General features: G+C 39.0%; 1 protein-coding gene across 1 annotated transcript in view; it reads left to right on the forward strand.

Moving 5' to 3' along the window:
* The first annotated feature begins 3,989 nt into the window (after positions 1–3,989).
* LOC136862698 (WD repeat-containing protein 20) overlaps positions 3,990–22,341 on the forward strand; it is a 135,439-nt gene continuing 117,087 nt past the window's right edge. The window contains exons 1-2 of the mRNA XM_067138903.2: positions 3,990–4,244; positions 4,427–4,609. Of these exons, the coding sequence (XP_066995004.2) occupies positions 3,990–4,244; positions 4,427–4,609 (438 nt within the window). The remainder of the gene's footprint in view (positions 4,245–4,426; positions 4,610–22,341) is intronic.

Consider the following 22,341-nt stretch of genomic DNA (forward strand, 5'->3'; position numbering starts at 1 on the left):
TTGAATCCAGTAGCTCAAGAATCTGCAAACCACTGAAATCTTGAAATTTCACCTCCTTTTGTTCAACTACAGTATCAAAACCTAATTTCATTGTAGGGAAGCACATATTTCATTTTTTGACTTAGTGGGTCATCTTCTCGATGCCTTTTCTTAGGAGGTTCCACAGTGTCATCTTCTTCTTTCCTGTAGGGCCTGTGTCTCTTCAAAATAGTTTCTCGCATATTTAAGGTGAGATATTGTCTCTTATTTTCTTGATGCAGTATTTCACGTCCAACGTTTTACTCCGAAGTATGTTTAATAGTGTCTCCGTGACAAAAAATATGTGGCAGAAAACTTTCAGTAGAAATGCAAAATGACAATACATACCCTTTTGTAGTAAGGAAAGCGTCAGTATCCCAACCATCTGGATCTTCGGTAATAACCTCAAAATAAATTTAGAAAACTATGAGCCGTGTTTGGTTTTCATTCACTGCATTAAAAAGAAACCAAACCCCATGGCACTACAGCCCTTGAAGGGCCTTGGCCTACCAAGCGACCGCTGCTCAGCCCAAAGGCCTGCAGATTGCGAGGTGTCGTGTAGCCAGCACGGCAAATCCTCTCGGCCGTTATTCTTGGCTTTCTAGACCGGGGTTCACTGCATTCACTCTTCTGAAATTGAAATTCCATATTGTATTGGCAATACTTGGAAATCGTGTCGTTACTTCAAATTCAGCAAATGGGTTAACGCGTTTCGACGAATGTGAAAAGAAATTTGGAATGCTACTCAATGGTTTAAACTATACCTTACATTCCTTGATGTGAGTAACAGACTTGGAAAGAACGAGACTGAATTTGTGAGCATAGCAGTGTATGAAGAGTACAGGGGAGCACCTGTTTTTCACAAGGGATTGTAATCCGTTTATGTGTCCAGAAAAAGTGATAGCTCCATCATAAAATTGTGTTATATGCTTTTGCTCAGAATTGAAGGGAGAGAAGATTTGAAAAACACGATCGCTTAAAGCAATCACATTGCGATCACTAATGGCATCTGTAAAATCAATGAATCGCTCCTGAATAGTGCTACCGTTCATGTATCGAATGACAATTAAAAGTTGAGAGAGCTTTGCAATGTCCGTAGTTTCATCCAATGTAAATGCATGGTTTATTTCAGACTTAATTTTATCCGGAATTACGACACTAACACCTCCAATATCATCATTCTGAAACCTGTTGGATGATCCTTTAAACACTCCCGTGCTATGAAGATGAAAATACAATTTATTATCATATTTAGAAAGTAACTTAATTAGCTAAATTTAGTTTCCCTGGTTGACAGAATCGTCCCGCTCGTTATGACCTCTGAATGGCAGCTCTTGTTTAGCTAACAAACAGCAGACATCAGTCAATCATTTCATTAGTTCTTGGTTTGAATTAAACTCTGCATTGTTTTAAAACATCTAATCTTTGCTCACTCAACTAAAGATTAATTCTGGTTCTGCCAAAATTTTTCGATGAATGTGACACTTTTCGTGGAGTGCTTTGGCCTTGTGAACGTTACTAATGTCACAAAATCCATCATTATTCCACACGCCCTTTTCTGTTTCGAACAGAACGCAAGGCCAACAATGGAGTTTGTTTCTTGATTCGAAGAAACATAATAGTCCATTTTGAAATTAAGATTATGATCGTTCATTTTGTCTTTATGGAAATTCTTGGAGTTAGCCTACCTTTGGTTATTATTTGTTGCTTTTCTTCAAAACTGAGGCCTCCAAATGATACTATGAATAATTGATTGGGAATACAGCACTCAGACTGCCGGTCCCTACTCGTATTTTCGCATTATCGCTTGCCGTAAAGCTACAAGGAGTAATGCTACTGCTTGAGCCATCGCTCTGCAGCAGGGACCAGATTTCTCAACCAAATCCCCTTCCATACTTTACACTTTGAGTCACTTTCGAACTATATAGATAATCTAACACTTTCACATTTCACTAGATCTCTCTCAGTGTTGATATCATTAATATAAGCTTAATAACCTTAAAAATGCCACTGGTAAAAAGCAAACAAAAATTTAATTTCAAAAAAATAAGTTTCCTAGAAGGAAACAATAATTTAATTTCATCAATTGCAAATGTTAAAACATTCAAGTTCTTAGTCTTTAGGCTTTTTCACTCATGAAATTACCAGCGCTTTGCCCCAGTGCAGCAGCGAGCTCATCAGTTGGAATGCTGCACCTTTCCCAGACGCTGGTGCTAGTATGCCGTTGAGACACCACTGCAAGCCTCCTATGTAAGACAATGCAGTGACAGTGCACTAGGAGAAGCATGTGCCTCCACTTGTATAAATGCCTGCCTTTGGCCTGTATCAAAAATAAGTTTCTTACTTCGGACGGAACGCCCGAGCGTGGCGCCTGAACAACGCGACAGGAGGACTAGGCAGCTTCGCTTGTTCCTTTCCCCCGAGAAGGGCCAAACGTTTCTGATCCTCACTCAGCGATCACAGTCAACGCCTGGGCGAGGGGGTATGTGAGAATAGTAGTACCAAATGTTATTTTATGGTGAAAATTTATAAGTATAAACTACAGCATTTTTACTCGTGTATGTTTATTGCAAAATACTTTAATTAACATGTCAGGGGACTAGCCCAATCCCCTAGACACCCTGATGGCATGCCACTGGTAACATGGCTTGAGAAGGTGAAAGAAAAGGATGAAAGCCATGTAGCCCAAAGAGCCCTTTACCTTCAGCTACCCAGGGTATGAAGAAGATAAAGGCCTACGCACAGCTGGGCCCAACAGATGAGATGACTACTATTTGATGTCCCCACTGATGTTGAAACACTAGCTGCCAATAACAAGGAAACAATGACATCAATATAAAGCAGGAAACCAGGGAAAAGTTTGTTAAGCCTCGTGTATGGTTTGACATGTGGAAGCGAAACATGAATCTGGGAAAACAAGAGGACAGACTAAAAGCACGAGATGTGGTTTTCGGAGATGATTAAACAGAACAAGCTGGACTGAAAGAAAATGTAATACTGTAGTGTTGAGAGAAGAAAGTGGGGGAAAAAAGAAGTCTCAACATATACCTGAATGAAATATAATCTCTTAAGCAGACCAATGACTTGTTAATCATGAGAATCTAACCATAACAGACCAACAGCAATAAGGTATACATGGAAAGAGACCAATAATCTGACATTCCACACGCATTTATCACTTGCACCCACCTAAACATTTTCCTATCGGTCACGTCAGTATTGTAAGCTGCAGTGTTAAGCACTGGAAATACTTAAGTTGTGTGAGAATTTGTATGTATTGATGCAGGTAGTGTTTTTTGTAATATTTTCTTTCCATGGAATTGCTTGTTGTTGATGGGTAATTATATTTTTAATTTATTATTACACAACTGTGACCATTGCCACCAGGATAGTTCCAAACTGTGATGTATTTGTTAATAATAATAATAATAATAATTTAAAAAACATGGGTATGATCTCTCAGTTTCGAATGTTTCACAATCTTAACAGCATAAGGTAATGATATCCAAGCCAAGGGCACCCCGTGAGAGTCAACCTTACTTTCTTCTCCTCCCCGCTTCTGAACACATTTCAGCTTCGTCCACAAAACATGCATATTTCACACGAAACACAACTGCAATTCTTTCTAATGTAATATATTCTTTCTCATATACGTTTGCACCAATCATTTCAAAAGATTTAGAAATCGAAGGAATTGTCATATGTTAACTGTGGAGCACATCTGTGTGTCGGCTGGTGGGATATGTCCTCCTGGCACAATGTTATTCCGTATTTTTCAACATTGGGGCACAAGCAATTGCTGACCGAAGAACAAGAAAGCATCGTCTTCAAACTCCCTTTTTGACTTCTTTTCTATCACCACAGAATGTTAAGCTATCAGCTGTACAGAGGAATTTCCGGTTCTAATGCTGCGTGCGCAGAAGAACAGAAGACAAACGACAATTTACCTGCCCCCTTCCCTGTTTGGGTGAATGAAAATGGCGGTGCAAGATGGTGGGGGAAAAGATGAGTTAAAAACACAGTTCATAACAAGAGAAGGAACGTATAGACTAATGACTCTTTCAGAATATTCGAGGCCCAATAGGGTCGGTTATACTAACACACAAGGAAGTGCGGCTGTTCGTGTGTCTTTCGTTACATTACCTGATCCAAGCGGCAATGGTGATAGGATCTGTTTTAATTTTGGTAGAGAACTGTATGTTTATGTTTATAAAGGTGTAAAAAAGGTAAGCAGCGAGTACACGAAGAAACATTACTTCCTACTCTAAGTGATAATTTATCTACATTGGAACGCATTGTCATCGAGCGTTTGTACTTCTGTTAAATTCAACCTAACCTCAGAGAAGTCTGAAATCCTTTTTACCCAGGTTATGTTTGGTGTTGCAATGATGATTTTCTGCTATTATAGGCAGCTGATCTTACGAAACCAGTTGATAAGAAGATGTATAAAGGCACGAATCCCACCTGTCATGACTTCAACATGGTCACGATGACACCTGACAGTGTTTCCCTTGTAGTTGGTTTTTCAACTGGACAGATCCAACTTATAGATCCAATTAAAAAAGAACTTAGCAAATTATACAATGAAGAGGTATGTTATTGGTATTTCACTGTGATATTTATAGTTTTACTTGTGTGAAATAATGATCCCATTACACAGGATATGCCCTTTGGAATTTGGTTTCATTGAGAAGTGTTTGCATTGTTCATATTTACAATTCACATACAAAGGCTAAATGCTTAACACACATTAAGTTATAACATCTGAAGAATTGATGCTGGTACATCCATGGTGTACCTGTCTGCATTGATTCCTTCCTTTGCTTATGGGAGGAGAGACTCTTAATCAAGTAAATATGCTCTGGGTGTATATTTGATTTATGTGAAATTATTGAATCTTTTTATCTGAATCATGATTAAAATTAATTATGTAACCACCTGACAAAAAGCAAATTCAGTGACCTCAAGTGAATTTCATTCTCATTTAAATGTCACTGGACAGTCATCTTATACGTCGTCATTGTTCATTTCAGTTTGACTTGTAATAAGCACATTAAAAACATCTTGTATTTTAGGCTGTATGATTAGTTATAACTGCTAAATAGCTGCCTCTGTGTATCAGTGGTAGAGTTTCTTGCTCCAGATCCCAACATAGTGGGTTCAGATTTGCAGAGGGAACTTAGTTGGATTTTTGAAGGGCAGAGAAAAGGCCACTTGACACTCCATTGTCGGCATGCAAAAGATCTCTGGAACACATTTGATGTTTACTGGACAAAATTCATTAAGACATGGCCATAGATGCCCAAGAAAGATACAGTTTACTCTGCCATCTAGTATGCTTAGAGGAAAACAGAATGTCAAAATTGATGAGCAGCCAGCAAGATTATTTTGAACAAATACATCGCAATTGGGAAATATCCCAGTGGCAAATAATTACCAAACAACAACAACAGGAGTACAACAAGCAATTCCATGGAAATAAAATATCACAAGAAATACTGGTAGTGTAACACACTAAATCCAGCATCATCACATATTCACACACAACATAAGTATTTCCAGTGCTTAACAAATTAAAATGTCTGTACACGGTAGTTAGGCTGTATGATTATTATTATTAATGATATGCGCATACCGTGGTATTCATTCCGAATTCAGTTACATTATAAAAGAGCCATTACTTTTCACTTTTTGTTTTAAGACTTTTTAGCGATAAATTTACACCCTAGTGCTGAATCGGTCGACTTCGGTTATCTTCGAGATTCGTATTGGCAACCTTTGAAACACAAACTAAGAATCGCTTATCATCGCTGTGCGACATCTGGTGTACACTTTAAGTACTCGTACTGTTGTTTACACAGCAAAACCAAACTATAGAATTCATGCTAGGAAAACGTTTCACATCGGGAAATGTTATATATAGTATTATATATTGTGTGTGTGACACAGTTGTTGGCGTAAGATAATAAAGGTTTAGAAAATTCATATCGATCGATCATATTATCGATTCAGTTCAGATTTCATTTCCATTCAGTTGGCAGTACTACCGGAACCGGCAGTGCTCCCTTCTTACTCCTCAACCAAATACAAAAATCTATCACTAAAAAGTGCGCGTACAATAGTAGTACTGTTGTAATTTTCCAGCAGTATCTTTTTGGAGAATGGTTTCAAATTCCTAATGTGTAATGAGAAAAGGACCTTGGTATAAATTTACATTCTCCTCTAGTGTTGATTATTCAAAATTTGCACAGTTGATACTTTCAAGATGTCTTTGATGAAGAATGCTGGAAGGTAGGCAGTGATCCATAACCCAATCAGAGATGAAATTGGACAAGAGAGATGACGATGGTCACGTTGGCCGCTGTCTTTCTTTTTCTTCTGTCTTATTGCACAGCTACTCTAGGAATTTATCTCCATGCTTCATATTAGTACCAATTTGAAGACATTTTTATAGTCTGAAAGCATGTTGTTTATTGCATGAGAAATATATTTAATAACTTAAGTTGATATTAGATTCACCGTTCTGTTTTTAACAACTTGGGGAAGAATAGAATATGTGTTGTGCTGCTTTTGATGTCAGCCTTTATTGCTATCATAATCTTCATCGGTAATCTTCATCATAATCTTAATTGGTAAGAAGCCAGCTAAGGATAACATGATGGCAAGCATAATTGGCAGTCAAACAAATTTAAGAGAAAAATGGAAGGGTATGTATAAGTTAGGTACTTTAAGGCAGAAATAGGTTCCAAGAAAGACATTCCAGGAATCATTAATGAACAAGGGGAATGTGTATGTGAGGATCTACAACAGGAAAAATATTCAATTAGCAGTATGTAAAGATTGTTGGTTACAAGGATAATGTCCAGATAGAGGAGGTGACTAATGCTAAAGAAGTATTAAAATTTACATATGATAACAATGACATTTACAATTAAGATACAAAAGTTGAAAACTAGAAAAGCGGCTGGAATTGATAAGATTTCTGGGGATATACTAAAGACAATGGCTTGGGATATAGTACCATATCTGAAGTACTTATTTGATTATTGTCTGCATGAAAGAGCTATACCGAATGAATGGAGAGTTGCAATAGTAGCCCCTGTGTATAAAGGAAAGGGTGATAGACATAAAGCTGAAAATTACAGGCCAGTAAGTTTGACATGCATTGCATGCAAGCTATGGGTAGGTATTCCTTCTGATTACGATATATTCAATGTTTGCGAAATTAATAACTGGTTCGATAGAAGGCAGTTCGGGTTTAGGAAAGGTTATTCCCCATGAACCTGCTAAGCTGGCGTAGCAGGGGGAGAGGTGATACTCCCACGTGGCGGTTAGGGGGGGTCCTAACCGGCTCGCCGGCGGACTTGAGGGAAGTAAAATTCCTCTCGCCGACCAAACACACAACCCCCTGTGGGTGGGGGACGCCGACAAAGAATACACCCACGGTATCCCCTGCCTGTCGTAAGGGGCGACCAAGGATGATTGTCTTGGAACCATGAAACTACTTGTGATTAGTACCACCACGCAGAGAGCATCATGGGTCGCTTTTACTTGCGCGTAGTACCACTATATTAGGTACCAAATAAGTTTGTGATAAGCACCGTGCGGTCGGCTTTTGCAGTACCTGTGATTAGTACCACCATATGAGCAGGACCATGGGATGATAGCTACCATGGTTCTGCTTTGCCTGTGATTAGTACCCACTATATTAGGAACACCACGGGATAGGGGAAGGTCCCTGTGGTTAGTACTCTTATGTGATGAACACCATAGGTTTGCGTTGCCTGTAAAAGGCGCCGCAAAGTGAGAAAAACATAGGTCTGTATTATATGTCGAATTTCATAATCTCTGAGTAGTACAATAATGTGTGGAATACCGCAAGTCTCTGCTACTTTTGATTAGTACTGCAACTGGACAAATACCATTGTTCTACTTTCCTAGCGATCAGTACCGTTATGAGGGGCTGATAACTTGGAATTTGGACCCCCGTTAGACTGCAGGCATCATTGTTTCAGTGTTATGCTATAGTAGTAGTCCCTTGGTCAGTAATGCTATTCTTTTACGTCAGTTTGTGTGAATGTAAAACATTGCAGGTCGCATCCACTGATTGTTTTAAATTCATGTCCATCCATCCATTCATTCTTCATTCTCACGCTTTGAATTCTGGTCAGTTGAGAATTTGAGACTTTTAATTTGTCATTCCATTTCGTCTCATTGCGTACTATTAGGGGCCAATGACCTCAACGTTAGGCCCCTTTAAACAACAATCATCATCATCATTATCATCAAAGGTTATTCCACTGAAGCTCAACTTATAGGATTCCTCCAAGATATAGCAGATATCTTGGATTTGGGAGGTCAAATGGACTGTATCGCGATTGACCTGTCTAAAGCATTTGATAGGGTGGATCATGGGGACTACTGGCAAAAATGAGTGCAATTGGACTAGACAAAGGAGTGACTGAATGGGTTGCTATATTTCTAGAAAATAGATCTCAGAGAATTAGAGCAGGCGAAGCTTTATCTGACCCCATAATAATTAAGAGGGGAATTCCTCAAGGCAGTATTATTGAACCTTTGTTTTCATATATATATATGATACGAGTTAAGAAGTGGAATCAGAGATAAGGCTTTTCGCAGATGATGTTATTCTGTATATAGTAATAAATAATTTACTTGTGAGCAACTTCAAAATGACCTGGATAATGTTGTAAAATGGACAGCAGGCAATGGTGTGATGATAAACAGGGTTATAAGTCAGGTTGTGAGTTTGACAAATAGGAAAAGTCCTCTCAGTTGTAATTACTGCATTGATGAGGTAATGGGGATCACTCTAAGTATCTAGGTGTTAATATAAGGAAAGATCTTCATTGGGATAATCACATAAATGGGATTGTAAATAAAGGGTACAGATCTCTGCACATGGTTATGAGGGTGTTAAGGAGTTGTAGTAAAAATGTAAAGGAGAAGGCATACAAGTTTCTGGTAAGACCCCAACTAGAGTATGGTTCCAGTGTATGGGACCCTCACCAGGATTACTTGATTCAAGAACTGGGAAAAATCCAAAGAAAGGCAGCTCAATTTGTTCTGGGTGATTTCCGACAAAAGGGTAGCATTACAAAAGGTTTGGGCTGGGAAGACTTGTGAGAAAGAAGACGAGCTGCTCGTCTAAGTGGTATGTTCCGAGCTGTCAATGGAGAGATGGCGTGGTAGGACATCAGTAGATGAATAAGTTCGAGTGGTGTCTTCAAAAGTAGGAAAGATCACAATATGAAGATAAAGTTGGAATTCAAGAGGACAAATTTGGGCAAATATTAATTTATAGGAAGGAGAGTTAGGGATTGGGACAACTCACCAAGGGAGATATTGAATAAATATCCAGTTTCTTTGAAATTGTTTAAGAAAAGGCTAGGAAAATAACAGATAGGGAATCTGCCACCTGGGCGACTGTCCTAAATGCAGGTATTGATTGATTGATTGATTGATTGATTGAATTTGGGTGTTCCTGAAATTGATATGAATCCTTATATAGTGCACATTTGTACTCGTATTTTGGTCCTTACACAGATGCAACCCAACAGTCTTTTTTTTCTTTTCTTTTTTTTTTTTCATAGTGGTTTAACATCGCACTAACACGTCAAAGGTTTTTTGGCGACACAAGAAAGGGAAAGGGCGAGGTTTTGGAAGGAAGTGCCCATGGCCTTACATCTGCCTGGTGTGAAAATGGGAAACCACGGAAAACCATCTTCAGGTCTGCCGATGGTGGGATTCAAACCCATCATCTCTTGAATGCAAGCTCACAGCTATGCAACCTGAACCATGCTGCCAACTTGCTCAGTTTAGACAGTACTCTGAACATCCCTTGGCCTATATATTTCAGTTTTATGTGGACTCCAAAGTACAGGGATGCAACATTCCATTTAGAAAACTTCACATACATTGGCATTGTTCTAAACCATATTCTCCTTTGTGAAAACATGTTACCAAGCTATCCTGCCTGTAAAACGCGCACTTCCATAATCCTATCAGAATCGAGTTTACAATTTTAAAAAAGACGTCCAAGTTATATATTTTTTCATGCTGGAAATGAATGGCAAATTATAGGGAAAATACCAAAATAAATTGAAGACTCTTTTTACACTAATTTCGTGTATGTATGATGAATCATAATTCTTAGAATTCCAAGAGCTCTGTATTATCCCAGTGATAAAGTAGTTAATAGTTGTAGAAATTTAGCAAATTTTGTGTACACATTTAGGCCTATTGGTGTTTAGTGTTTGTAGTAACCGCGATTAGTGGTATTTATTTACAATTTTCACACTGAGTAGTTCCATAGGTATTCACTAGATTACAAGCTGCATTTAGGTCTGCGTGAAAGAAGAAATATCTCTTTTTAATATTATTATTGCTGGGCTGAGAGGCTCAGACGGTTAAGGCGCTGGCCTTCTAACCCCAACTTGGCAGGATCGATCCTGGCTCAGTCCGGTGGTATTTGAAGGTGCTAAAATACGACAGCCCCGTGTCGGTAGATTTACTGGCACGTTAAAGAACTCCTGCGGGACTAAATTCCGGCACCTCGGCGTCTCCGAAGACCTTAAAAAGTAGTTAGTGGGACGTAAAACAAATAGCATTTTCATTATTATTATTAAAATATCAGTAGGTTTGTTGATAAAATACTTACAAAAACGGGATATTAAAAAGAGTCTTAACTTCGGCAGTGGTTATATTAGTGCTGGCAATTAACAGGGTATTTCAAATAGCAGTTCGACTGTAGTAACTTTTTTAAATAACGCAATACTGTTGTAAATTTTGTTTAAAGAAAGGATTTCAACAGAATATACAGTATTTCACTGGCAAAATAGTTGTCATTGTATTGTTATTGTTTATTGTCGCTCTTGGTATTAAAATATTGGCATTGTTGGCTACAATCGTGAACAAAGGGTGTAGGGTATCAAGAAAATATAAATAAAAAACAGCTGATTTTTGTATTCCGATCATTTGTAGTTCTGAGTAGGCAGTTAAAGTATCCGTAATTTATATTTCACACCCTCGATCTTTCCATATTTATGAGTGGTTAGCTAATAATAATCAAGTTCCTATATCCCAATAATTGCAATTGAAGTCCCTGGCGTAGTTTTGACAGAGGTATTGTTGAGAAATTATTTTAAACCATCTCATATTTTTCAGCATTTAAGGACACTTTTATTCTCCGTCCCGCGGAGTAGGGAATATAATAGTAATCCACCATCTGTAATAATCACATAACCACATTTCAGTTGAAAATTGTGGTGTAGATACTGTATATTAGATACTACCGTACCTTGCCTGTTATATTCGTGTGTATTTGTGTACGGTAGCCCTTTCGATACTTTAGCATTTAATCAAACGGCAGGTTCCATTTCTATTGGAGCATAGTAGGATAAAGTAGTACTAATATTAATCTGTCTATGCGCTTAACTTTGTTGGTAATCCTTGAGTAGTTCTTGTGAATTTCTTACTCTAGGCCTAATTGGAATTTTTGTTTATATTTGTGCTTAGTAGTAACCTATTGTAATTAGGATACGTCTGAACGTAGTTTAAAAAATATTGTAGTGTATTGTAGTAACTTATTAGAAATTAGTGTGTTTATTCTACTACTTTGAAATATTTGTGTAGTATAATATCTGTGGTATACTATATAGTAACTCTCTTACTAGAATTCTGTTGTAGTAGTTAAGGTAGACTTAACTGCAGTTTAGAATCATGTAATTCTTGTGTATTATTTTCTGCTTTCAGTAATTAAAAGCAATTTACATCCTGTTAGGGTGTTGTAGGAAAACAAATCTTATAACTAAGTACAGTAATATTGTAGTGCAGTAGTAGCCTATATTAATTACCTTATTGTCGTGTGATCTTTGTGAACTATGCTAGACAATATTTCTTTCCTTTTATTTTTATTTTTCACAGAATAAGTTATCTCATTGTTTCTTTTCTTTTCATTATTCAGTAAAGAATGGCTAAGGAGTGCAATTGTAGGAACTGTGGGTGAGGCCAGGCATTAAGGAGTATGCGGGAGGAGTTATAGAGTTTGGGGGAGATAATTAGGATTCTCAGAGGACAGAAAGGAAAGTAGGCCTCCCTCAAACAATGTTCAGGATACAGTAGGTCTAAAAGGGGGATGGGAAGGAAAGGGGGGAATTGTAGAAGACAGGTGGTCTAGTGTTTTAAGGGGAAAGAGATTGCAGGCTAAGGGCTCCATTCAGGATCAGAATTCAGGACAGGTGTCTGTGAGAAATCGGTACGAGTCACTGCAGGTTGAACAACCGAGGGAAGATGAGGAACAGGGAACTGTTGCTGAGAAGTGGGGAAGTGGGAACAAGAGAAAAGGTAGGAAAGGGAAATGTGGAGTTGTGGATAGGGAAAGACAGGTGGAACAGGTTCATGGGATGGAGAAAAAGGGGGGCGAAGTAGCTTCTGCAGCTGTCAGGAAACATAGGACTGACCAGGAGGGGAGTGGATCAAATGAGGTGGGTAGGGTTGAGACTCTGGTCATGGGGGATTCCATTGTTAGACACGTGCGGAAAGTGTGTGGAGGAAAGGGAACCAGGGTAGAGTGTTATCCAGGAATTAGGTCAAGACAGATGTTGAGGAAAGTAGAAGCGAAGGTGGAGGGGAAAATAGAAGGTGGTAGTGTTTCACGTTGGTACTAACAACGTAAGACAAGCAGGTATAAGTACCAACATAGTTGGGGTTGTGTATGATCTGCTAAATGCAGCATGGGTGAACTTTAAGGAAGTGGAGATTATCAGTGGAATACTGTGTAGGAGGGATACTGACTGGAAGGTGATTGAGGATTTAAATGAGACTATGGAGTGGGGATGTGGGAAACTGGGAGTGAGATTTATAGATCCTAATGGGTGGGTAGGAGATTGGGATCTGCGCTCATATGGCCTTCACTTAAACCGCAGTGGTACATATAAGTTAGGAAATTTGTTTAGAAGGGTTATAGGGAGGTACATTCAGGGAAACGGGGTGGCCTAGAGAGCGGTGTGTGGGCCGATGACCTTCGATGTTAGGCCCCTTAAAACAACAAGCATAATCAACAACAAGTAAGCGGTGATAAGGGAACAGGGAACTGGAAGTCAAGTAGGGATGACATAAAAATCTTAGTGATGAACTGTAGAAATATTGTAAAGAAAGGAATAGAATTAAGTAATTTGATATGTACTCACCAGATATTGTAATAGGAGTTGAGTCATGGCTGAGAAATAATATAATGGAAGCAGAAATTTTCTCACGGAACTGGAGTGTGTATCATATAGATAGGATAGGAAAGCTAGGAGGGGGGGAGTATTCATTCTGGTGAAAGAGGAATTTGTAAGCTACGAAAAAATTCATCATAACAAACATTAAATTCTAGGTGTAAGGCTTAACTCTAAAGGTAATAGGCAACTTGATGCCTTTGGAGTGTACAGACCGGGAAAGGGTAGCGCTTATGCTAATTCAGAATTATTTGATAAGATAATCAGCTATTTATAAATCTTTATTGCAACCAATGGTCAAATAAAAGAATAGAATACATAGCACTATTCACTACAGAGACTTTTCAGAGAGTAGGCTCTCTTTGGACACTCCAAAGCGTGGTAACGGCCACAAAGTCTATTGCACCATCGACATACACAGTCACTATTCGGATCGTGAAAGTAGCACAAGCCTTGTGGTGAAATCCGTGGACCGCTGCACGGGTCACCGCGTGTCTCAGTTCAAAACAACTTTGTTGCCAGTCAGTTGTAGTCATTGCGTCGGTTGTGTAGAAGTCGCTCCATATTTCGGTCTTTTTAAATTTCAAATTATGCAGGAAGTCTTGGTATTCTGTCGTCGATTGCAGGGTCATAGAAAACCGTAGGTCTTCGATGAAAAACAGTTCTCTTGTCAGTTCGTAAACAAGTCTCGAAGGCGTGTATTTAGACACACAAAGGATTCGTTTAAGGAAGGTAGCTTTAACCCTTTCTAATTCCTTTAGGTCTTTCTTTTTCAAGAAGGTCCATATTCGTTCTAAACCGTAAGTTGCAATTGGAGTAATCTTTAGATGAAACAGTTTCATTGCTGTCTCAATTGATAATTGATCGATGTGCTCTATATCATTTATTGCTATTATTGCTGCAAGAGATCTTTCTTTCACGTGAGCTGAGAATGTTTTGCCGTTCATTTGGAGAGTTATTCCAAGGTATTTGAAAGAGTTCACAGAATTTAGAAGAGAATCTTCAAAATAGAAAGTATCTGCAGCCGCTCGTTTTCCTCCTCTTCTAAAAACCATCACTACTGTTTTCTCTTTGTTAATTTCCAAACCGGCCTCTTCACACCATTTTGACAGTCTATCAAGTGCTGTTTGTAGTTCTTCTCTACAAGACGCGACAATAACCATGTCGTCTGCGTATAGATAGATACTTGTCTGCTCTGTAACGATGGCTTTCGTTATGTCATATGTTGCGACATTAAAGAATAGTGGACTCAAAGGATCTCCTTGAAGAACTCCTATAGTCTGTAGGATTGGCTTAGACTTTGTTAAGTCATCATCAATTCTTACATAATTTTCCGATAATATATTTTTTATCAATTTTATGTAACAGTTTTCACCGCAAATCTCTCTTAATTTCTGGAGGATCAATTTCCTACTTGTAGAATCGAATGCTTTGCGAAAGTCAACGAACACTGCATACAATTTTCGTTTCTGTACTTTAAGTGCCTCTTGAATGTCTTCCATCAAACAATGTACTGCCTGCAAAGTTGAACGACCTCTTCTGAACCCGAATTGTTCTTCCGGTAATTTGTCATCTAGTAGAACATTCAGACGGTTTGCTAGAGCCTTCGTTAATATCTTCAAAAGTGTACACTCTAAAGCAATTCCTCGGTATGAATCTGGGTTGTTCACATCTCCTTTGCCTTTATACATCACCTTTATAGTTGATTCTCTCCACTTATCTGGAATTTTCCCTTGTCTGAGACATTGATTCAAGAGTTCTGTAATTGAGTCCTTTAGTATAGCCCAGCTGTCTTTAATATGTTCGTAAAATATATTATCAGGTCCCCCTGCTTTACCGTTTTTACTGTTCCGGACGATGTCTTCTAATTCATCTGTCGTAAAAAGTTTGATTGGAGCTCTGTCATTGCCGTCTTCGTCGATCAAGTCTCGCGTCTCTTTTGCTTGGAGTAGTGAGGTGAAGTGATCTTCCCAGACTTCCAATGGGATCTGTCTTGTGAATTTCGGCTGCCTCTGCTTCAGAATTGAAAAAGGCTCTTCTTCGGCTTTCTTTAGTAGATTTTCCTCGGATATTTTCTGGAACTGTTTCTTTGCTTCTTTAACTACCCTTTTGTATTCTTTTCTTCTTACTGCATATTCTGTGAGTCTTTCCTGAGTTTGGCTTTCCATTACTTGATGGAGGGCCCGTAACGTTTCTTTCCTTTTAATGTAGCAAGTTCGGTTAAACCAGGGCTTAGCTTTCCTTTCCTGCAAACTTCTTGGTATAACAGAATCCTTGATGATATCTTCTATAGCTCGAAGGGATCCATTCAGGTCGCCGAGATGTATTATTTCCATAATCGCTTTCACCGAATCAGAGTAAGCCTCCAGTTTGAACAAATCCAGTTTCCGCACCGGTGGTTTCAGGGGGGCGATGATGATAGGTGGGTCGATGAAGCCTGAGAGAGTAATTTCTACAGGCATGTGTTTCCTAATTGCCACATCTCTTAATACTGAGGGTCTTATTGTTCTTGGTCCAATCCTGTTACTGAAAATCAGGTCGATCGTGCTACTTCCACTGGGGCAAAAGTATGTTTTCTCGGTCCGTTCATTGAGTAGTGAGAAACCTTCCGACTCCAAATAGGATATTACAGCATCTGCTTTTTTATTTGAGATATCAATCCGACAGTTGAGATCGCCAGCAAGAATAAGATGATCTGCTTTCCTTATTTTGGATAGCCCTGACATCAGCTCACTAATAATGTCATAGTCTTTCCACTCAGGTTGAAAATACACACACATAACTGCGAGAAGCACTGTTTGAATGATTAACACATTGTCCGACTTATATAATAGCTTAAAAGGAGACATTCTCGTTGACAATAGGCAAGAAAGACCACCCTTTGGCCTCCCCAAATCACCCTTTGTAGCTAGCACATGAACTGCGTGTCTCATATTAATACATGGATCCTTGATTGCAAGAGTCTCTGAAAGCAACACTATATCATACATAGAAAAAATGTCGAATGGCAGTGCTCCAAGTACACTTTCCAGTCCTTCTACGTTCCATACTAAGCATTTTATGTCAGATCCTGCATCATTTGTCTTGCTTGTTGTCATGTCTTTTATTATTGTTCCATGTCTTCTATCTTTAGTAGAATCTATAGGGACGAAAAGTCACTCCTTCTGGCCAAAAATCTTCATTATCGAGCTTATCCTTGTCGGAAAACGGAATTCCAATTCGGAAAGCTTTCGTTGTTGTAGACCTGGAGTTCAGGAGTGTGCATTCCCTGATGTCTGCAATTCCGTTTTCTTCTAGGTAGGATATTAAGTCTTCTCTTGTTGCAGCCGTGTTCACTTTTCCGACATAGAACCATGCCAGACGTTCTGCTGCACATAATTTCCCAACATTCTTTTTGGTACCTATACCATGTCTCTTTTCCCTCAGTTGTTGCTGTTCCCCGCCTTGATCATACCTTTTCTCGGACGATGTATGTTCGTATCCTCTATTTTGAAAACTACCTTCTGAATGTTGTATTCGCTCCTTATTTTTTATTATTACTGTTTGGGTATCTACCGATCTATCTGTTCTTGACGAAAGCTGCCTGCGACTTTTCATCTCAGGTTGGATTTGGGCTGTCTGGGTAGAGGTAAGATTTGCGTAAGTTATTTCTTTCCTGTGAGTTGATAGACATTCGGTTTGTTGGAGTTGTGCCTCGAGGATAAGGGACATTTTTGACATAAGGACTTCACTCAGTTCTTCCAACTTCCCTTTCAAGGATTCACAAGACAATTTGTTCTCTGTTACGATTTGTATTATTTCACGATCTTCTGGCGGGGACGTATTCACTCCGTAGGACTCTAGTTGGGTTCTACAGATATTACACATCCATAACAGATTGCCTTTCTTCACTTTCAACGCATTATATTCCGTAGAAGTCAATTGTGTACATTCTTTGTGAAACCATAGTTTACAGTTCCCCTCACAGCAAACAGCGCTACCTATGTTGTCAAAATCTCCGCTACATTTCCCACAGCGCTGGAGGCTATTGTTACTGCTTGTATCTTTAAGTGAATCAGGCATGATATCTTTCAGCTTACCCTCTTTGCGTCCAAGATGTCTCCTCTCAAATCTTAAAGACGCGCGGATTAACTCCCCGAAAACTTCAAGAAATAGCTCAAGCACCTATGAGATAAGTTAATTTGGGAAGGGCAGCTGATTCAGAAAGTGATAAAACAATTAGAAGGAAGAATATTCTGAATGTGGTGCTGGTAAAACCAGATGAGCTCTGTGTAGAAACCTAAGTAATAGATGGTATTAGTGATCACCAAGCTGTTTTTGTGGTAGTTAAAAATAACTGTGAAACAAAGGAAGGTATTAAAATTAAGACTATTAGGCAGTACCATATGGCTGATAAAACAGGCATGAGGGAGTTTTTAAAAAGTAACTACTATCGGTAGAAAACGGTAAATAAAAATGTAAACAGAATCTGAGCTGGGTTTAAAGCAATTGTTGAGGAATGTGAAAATAGGTGTGTACCTTTAAAGGTGGTAAGGAATGGTAAAGATCCACTATATTTTAACAGGGAAGTAAAGAGACTAAGAAGGAGGTGCAGGTTGGAAAGAAATAGTTAGAAATTGCTGTGGAAGTAACGAGAAATTGAAGGAACTTACTAGGAAATTCGCGGTGTAGGGGGCAACTCGTCCACCTCTCACCCGGCAGCCCCGGGTTTGATTCCCGGCCCGGTTAGTTTTTTTTTTTTTTTTTGTAAATAATTAAAACCTCTGGCCTGGGGACTGTGTGTTTGCGTCGTCCTGAATGTTCCTTTCCTCACATTGGTGCAAAGGAGGTGCAAAAGATTTTTTTTTTTTTTTCTTTTTTTTTTTTTTTTTTGCTATTGGCTTTACGTCGCACCGACACAGATAGGTCTTACGGTGACGATGGGACAGGGAAGGGCTAGGACTGGGAAGGAAGCGGCCTTGGCCTTAATTAAGGTACAGCCCCAGCATTCGCCTGGTGTGAAAATGGAAAACCATCTTCAGGGCTGCCGACAGTGGGATTCGAACCCACCATCTCCCGAATACTGGATACTGAACTGTATATAGGATTTTCATCACTTGTAATATGTACTGGATACTGGCCGCACTTAAGCGACCAGCTATCGAGCTCGGTAAGGATCTTCTTAGGTCGACGCTCCGAATAAATAGCATTTTTTAAGTTAGTTAAGTTACTAGGAAATTGAATCTAGCAAAGAAGTCAGCTAAGGATAACATGATGGCAAGCATAATTGGCAGTCATACAAATTTTGGTGGTGAAAAGAAGTGTAATATATATATATGTACTTTAAGGCAGAAACAGGATCCAAGAAGGACATTCCAGGAATCATTGAAGAACAAGGGGAGTGTGTATGCGAGGATGTTCAAAAGGCAGAAGTATTCAATCAGCAGTATGTAAAGATTGTTGGTTACAGGGATAATGTCCAGATAGAGGAGGTGACTAGTACTTAGGAAGTATTAAAATGTATCTATTACAACGACATTTACAGTAAGATACAACAGTTGAAAACTAGAAAAGGAGCTGGAATTGATAAGGTTTCGTGGGATATACTAAAGACAATGGGTTGGGATATAGTACCATATCTGAAGTACTTATTTGATTATTGTTTGCATGAAAGAGCTATACCGAATGGAGAGTTGCTATAGTAGCCCCTGTGCGTAAAGGAAAGGGTGATAGACATAAAGCTGAAAATTACAGGCCAGTCAGTTTGACATGCATTGCATGTAAGCTTTGGAAAGCATTCTTTCTGATTATATTAGGCATGTTTGCAAGATTAATGACTGGTTTGATAGAAGGCAGTTTGAGTTTAGGAATGGTTATTCCACTGAAGCTCAACTTGGAGGATTGCAGCAAGATATAGCAGATATCTTGGATTCAGGTCACATGGACTGTATCGCGATTGATCTCTAAGGCATTTGATAGGGTAGATCATGGGAGACTACTGGCAAAAATGAGTGCAGTTGGACTAGACAAAAGAGTGACTGAATGGGTGGCTATGTTTCTAGAAAATAGGACTCGGAGTATTAGAGTAGGCGAAGCATTGTCTGTCCCTGTAATAATTAAGAAGGGAATTTCTCTAGGCAGTATTATTGGACCTTTATGTTTTCTTATATATCAATGATATGTGTAAAGAAGTGGAATCGGAGAGGCTTTTTTAAGATGTTATTCTGTACAGAGTACCTAATAAATAAGTTACAAGATTGTGAGCAACTGCAAAATGACCTGGATAATGTTGTGAGATGTGACGATGAACGGGGTTAAGTCAGGTTGTAAGTTTCACAGATGGAAAAAGTCCTCTCAGTTTTAATTACTGCGTTGATGGCGTGAAGTTCCTGTAGGGGATCATTGTAAATACCTATGTGTTAATATAAGGAAGGATCTTCATCGGGGTAATCACATAAATATGATTGTAAATACAGGGTACAGATCTCTGCACATGGTTATGAGGGTATTTAGGGGTTGTAGTAATGATGTAAAGGAGAAGGCATATAAGTCTGTGGTAAGACCCCGAGTATGGTTCCAGTTTATGGGACTCTCACCAGTATCACTTATTCAAGAACTGGAAAAAATCCAAAGAAAAGCGGCTCGATTTGTTCTGGGGGATTTCTGACAGAAGAGTAGCGTTACAAAAATGTTGCAAAGTATGGGCTGGGAAGACTTGGGAGGAAGGAGTCGAGCTGCTCGACTAAGTGGTATGTATATATACATTTACTCATTCGGGGCAAATATTTCAGGTTCCCTATGGGAATCAACATCTATATCATAAGTGGTATGTTCCGAGCTGTCAGTGGAGAGATGGTGTGGAATGACATCAGTTGACTAATAAGTTTGAGTGGAGTCTTTAACCCATTCCCATCCTATTTAAATACCCTAGCAGTTTACTGAAAAAACACATTTAAATCCCGCACTACGGTAGTCGTCTGCACAGTATTATTTAAAAAATCATACAAAACCAACCAGTAAAGATTCCTTTGTGAAAATTTGCATGCATAATTTATTAGCTTTTCTAGTACGTCTGCTGAGTGTGGCACACCTTAAGTGAAGTGCTACACCACACTTTTTGCACTGCCGGCAACTTTCACGTCTCTTACCCCAGCTGTAGCATACAACACACCTTTTCATGACTTTTGTTTTCTTCGCTGTTGGGTGAATATGCATGGGAAAGTGGGCCTATGATTTAGCTTGTAATCCGATAGGTGTGGTGTTTGCTTGAAGGTCGACCTCGAACAGAGTACTCCGGCAGCTGAACAGTTTTAAGTAGCTGCTTTGCAATGCTAGTTCTGAAGTGAGTGTAGCTCGTCTTTTTGTTAGCAGTGATATTGTGATACACAGTGAAGGAATTGAAAATGCATATATCTAGGTGGTAAAAGAATATTTTTCTATATCCTTTTACTGTGTGTCGCATGACAGGGAACAGAGCTGTCACCTGATCCTGAAGGTCAATCCCACCCCTTCCCTTCTGGTATTCAAGGCTACACTTGGGATTTATCACTTCCTCCCTAGGGGTTTGTCCTCTCTTTCGTCTGAGTTTGCCTGTCCCCGTCATGTCAGCTGATTTGTGTTTAGTGGTGAGAAAGCAAACATCATTGTTATCTTTCCGCTTCACACATAAATCAAACCAAGGTTTCATGTATTCACAAAAAACTGCTAGTTCAGATAGTGGCTGCGTATCAGACTTTTTCAATAAGTTATCACTAACCCCGCTGTATTCACGAAACATATGTAACTTTTTGTCCAGTTCCAGTCATTCAAGTTAGTCTGCGCCGAGGTACGAACTCGTTTCGAAGGACTTGGTCCACCGTCATCATTTGTATAACTTTCCGTGTCATCTGCACTATTACACGCATCACTCGAACTCTAAAACCTTCAGGGTCTATTTCGTCGTCACAAACATCACTGTCTTCATAATCACTCTCTAAAACACTATCTATTAGCTTTCATGTTTCATCTTCATCAACACCAACACATCTGCTTGACATCATGATTGCAACTGACGTGGGCAAAATAATATGAACAAAGATTCATTTATCTCTTGTTCCAGAAGTGTGTGATAACCTGGAACATGGGAAATAACCGAAGCCACATGTCTAAACTTCAACTCAGAATGCATACAAGTGGCATCTGTGAGTTAGTAGCTGAACTACATGTATTGATATACAGCAGTGCATCGCCATGAGCTGAGCTATCGAGCTCGGTACGAATAAGTTTGAGTGCCGTCTTTAAAAGTAGGAAAGATCAAAATATGAAGATCAATTTGGAATTCAAGAGGACAAATTGGGGCAAATATTCGTTTATAGGAAGGGGAGTTATGAATTGGAATAACTTACCAAGGGAGACATTCAAAGAATTTCCAGTTTCTTTACAATCATTTAAGAAAAGGCTAGGAAAACAACATAGGCCTATAGGGTATGTGCCACCTGGGTGACTGCCCTAAATGCAGATCAGTAGTGATTGATTGATTGATTGATTGATTGATTGATTGATTGATTGATTGATTGATTGATTGATTGATTGATTGATTGATTGATTGATTAAGTTTCTCAGTTTTTTGCCTTTATAATAGGTTAATTTTAACTGTAATTCCACATCATTTTAACTATTGAAAGACACACATTTCTTAAGTTCTTCTGTTTTATGGACGTTTCACAACTTCACCTCACTTTGAAATTATTGTCAGTGTTCTCCCTAGGACCTTTTCAATGGGCGGTGCCCTGCCATTTTTACAGGCCGCCAGGCTAACATAACTTAGATATGGGCTAGTTACATAATATTAATAACCTACATATTTGAGTCATTGGGTGCTCCATATTAAAACTTAAGTATTGTAAAACTGTTTATTTAAATGATAAATTTTCATTATTGTCAGCATAATTGCCTCAATTGGATCGGAGTTTAAGTGTTTCTTGTTTTTTCTAGTTGCTTTACGTCGCACCAAACACAGACAGGTCTTATGGCGACGATGGGACAGGGGAGGGCTAGGAGTGGGAAGGAAGCGGCCGTGACCTTAATTAAGGTACAGCCCCAGCATTTGCCTGGTGTGAAAATG

The sequence above is a fragment of the Anabrus simplex genome, chromosome 2 (genome assembly GCF_040414725.1).
Source record: "Anabrus simplex isolate iqAnaSimp1 chromosome 2, ASM4041472v1, whole genome shotgun sequence".
Classification (NCBI taxonomy): domain Eukaryota; kingdom Metazoa; phylum Arthropoda; class Insecta; order Orthoptera; family Tettigoniidae; genus Anabrus; species Anabrus simplex.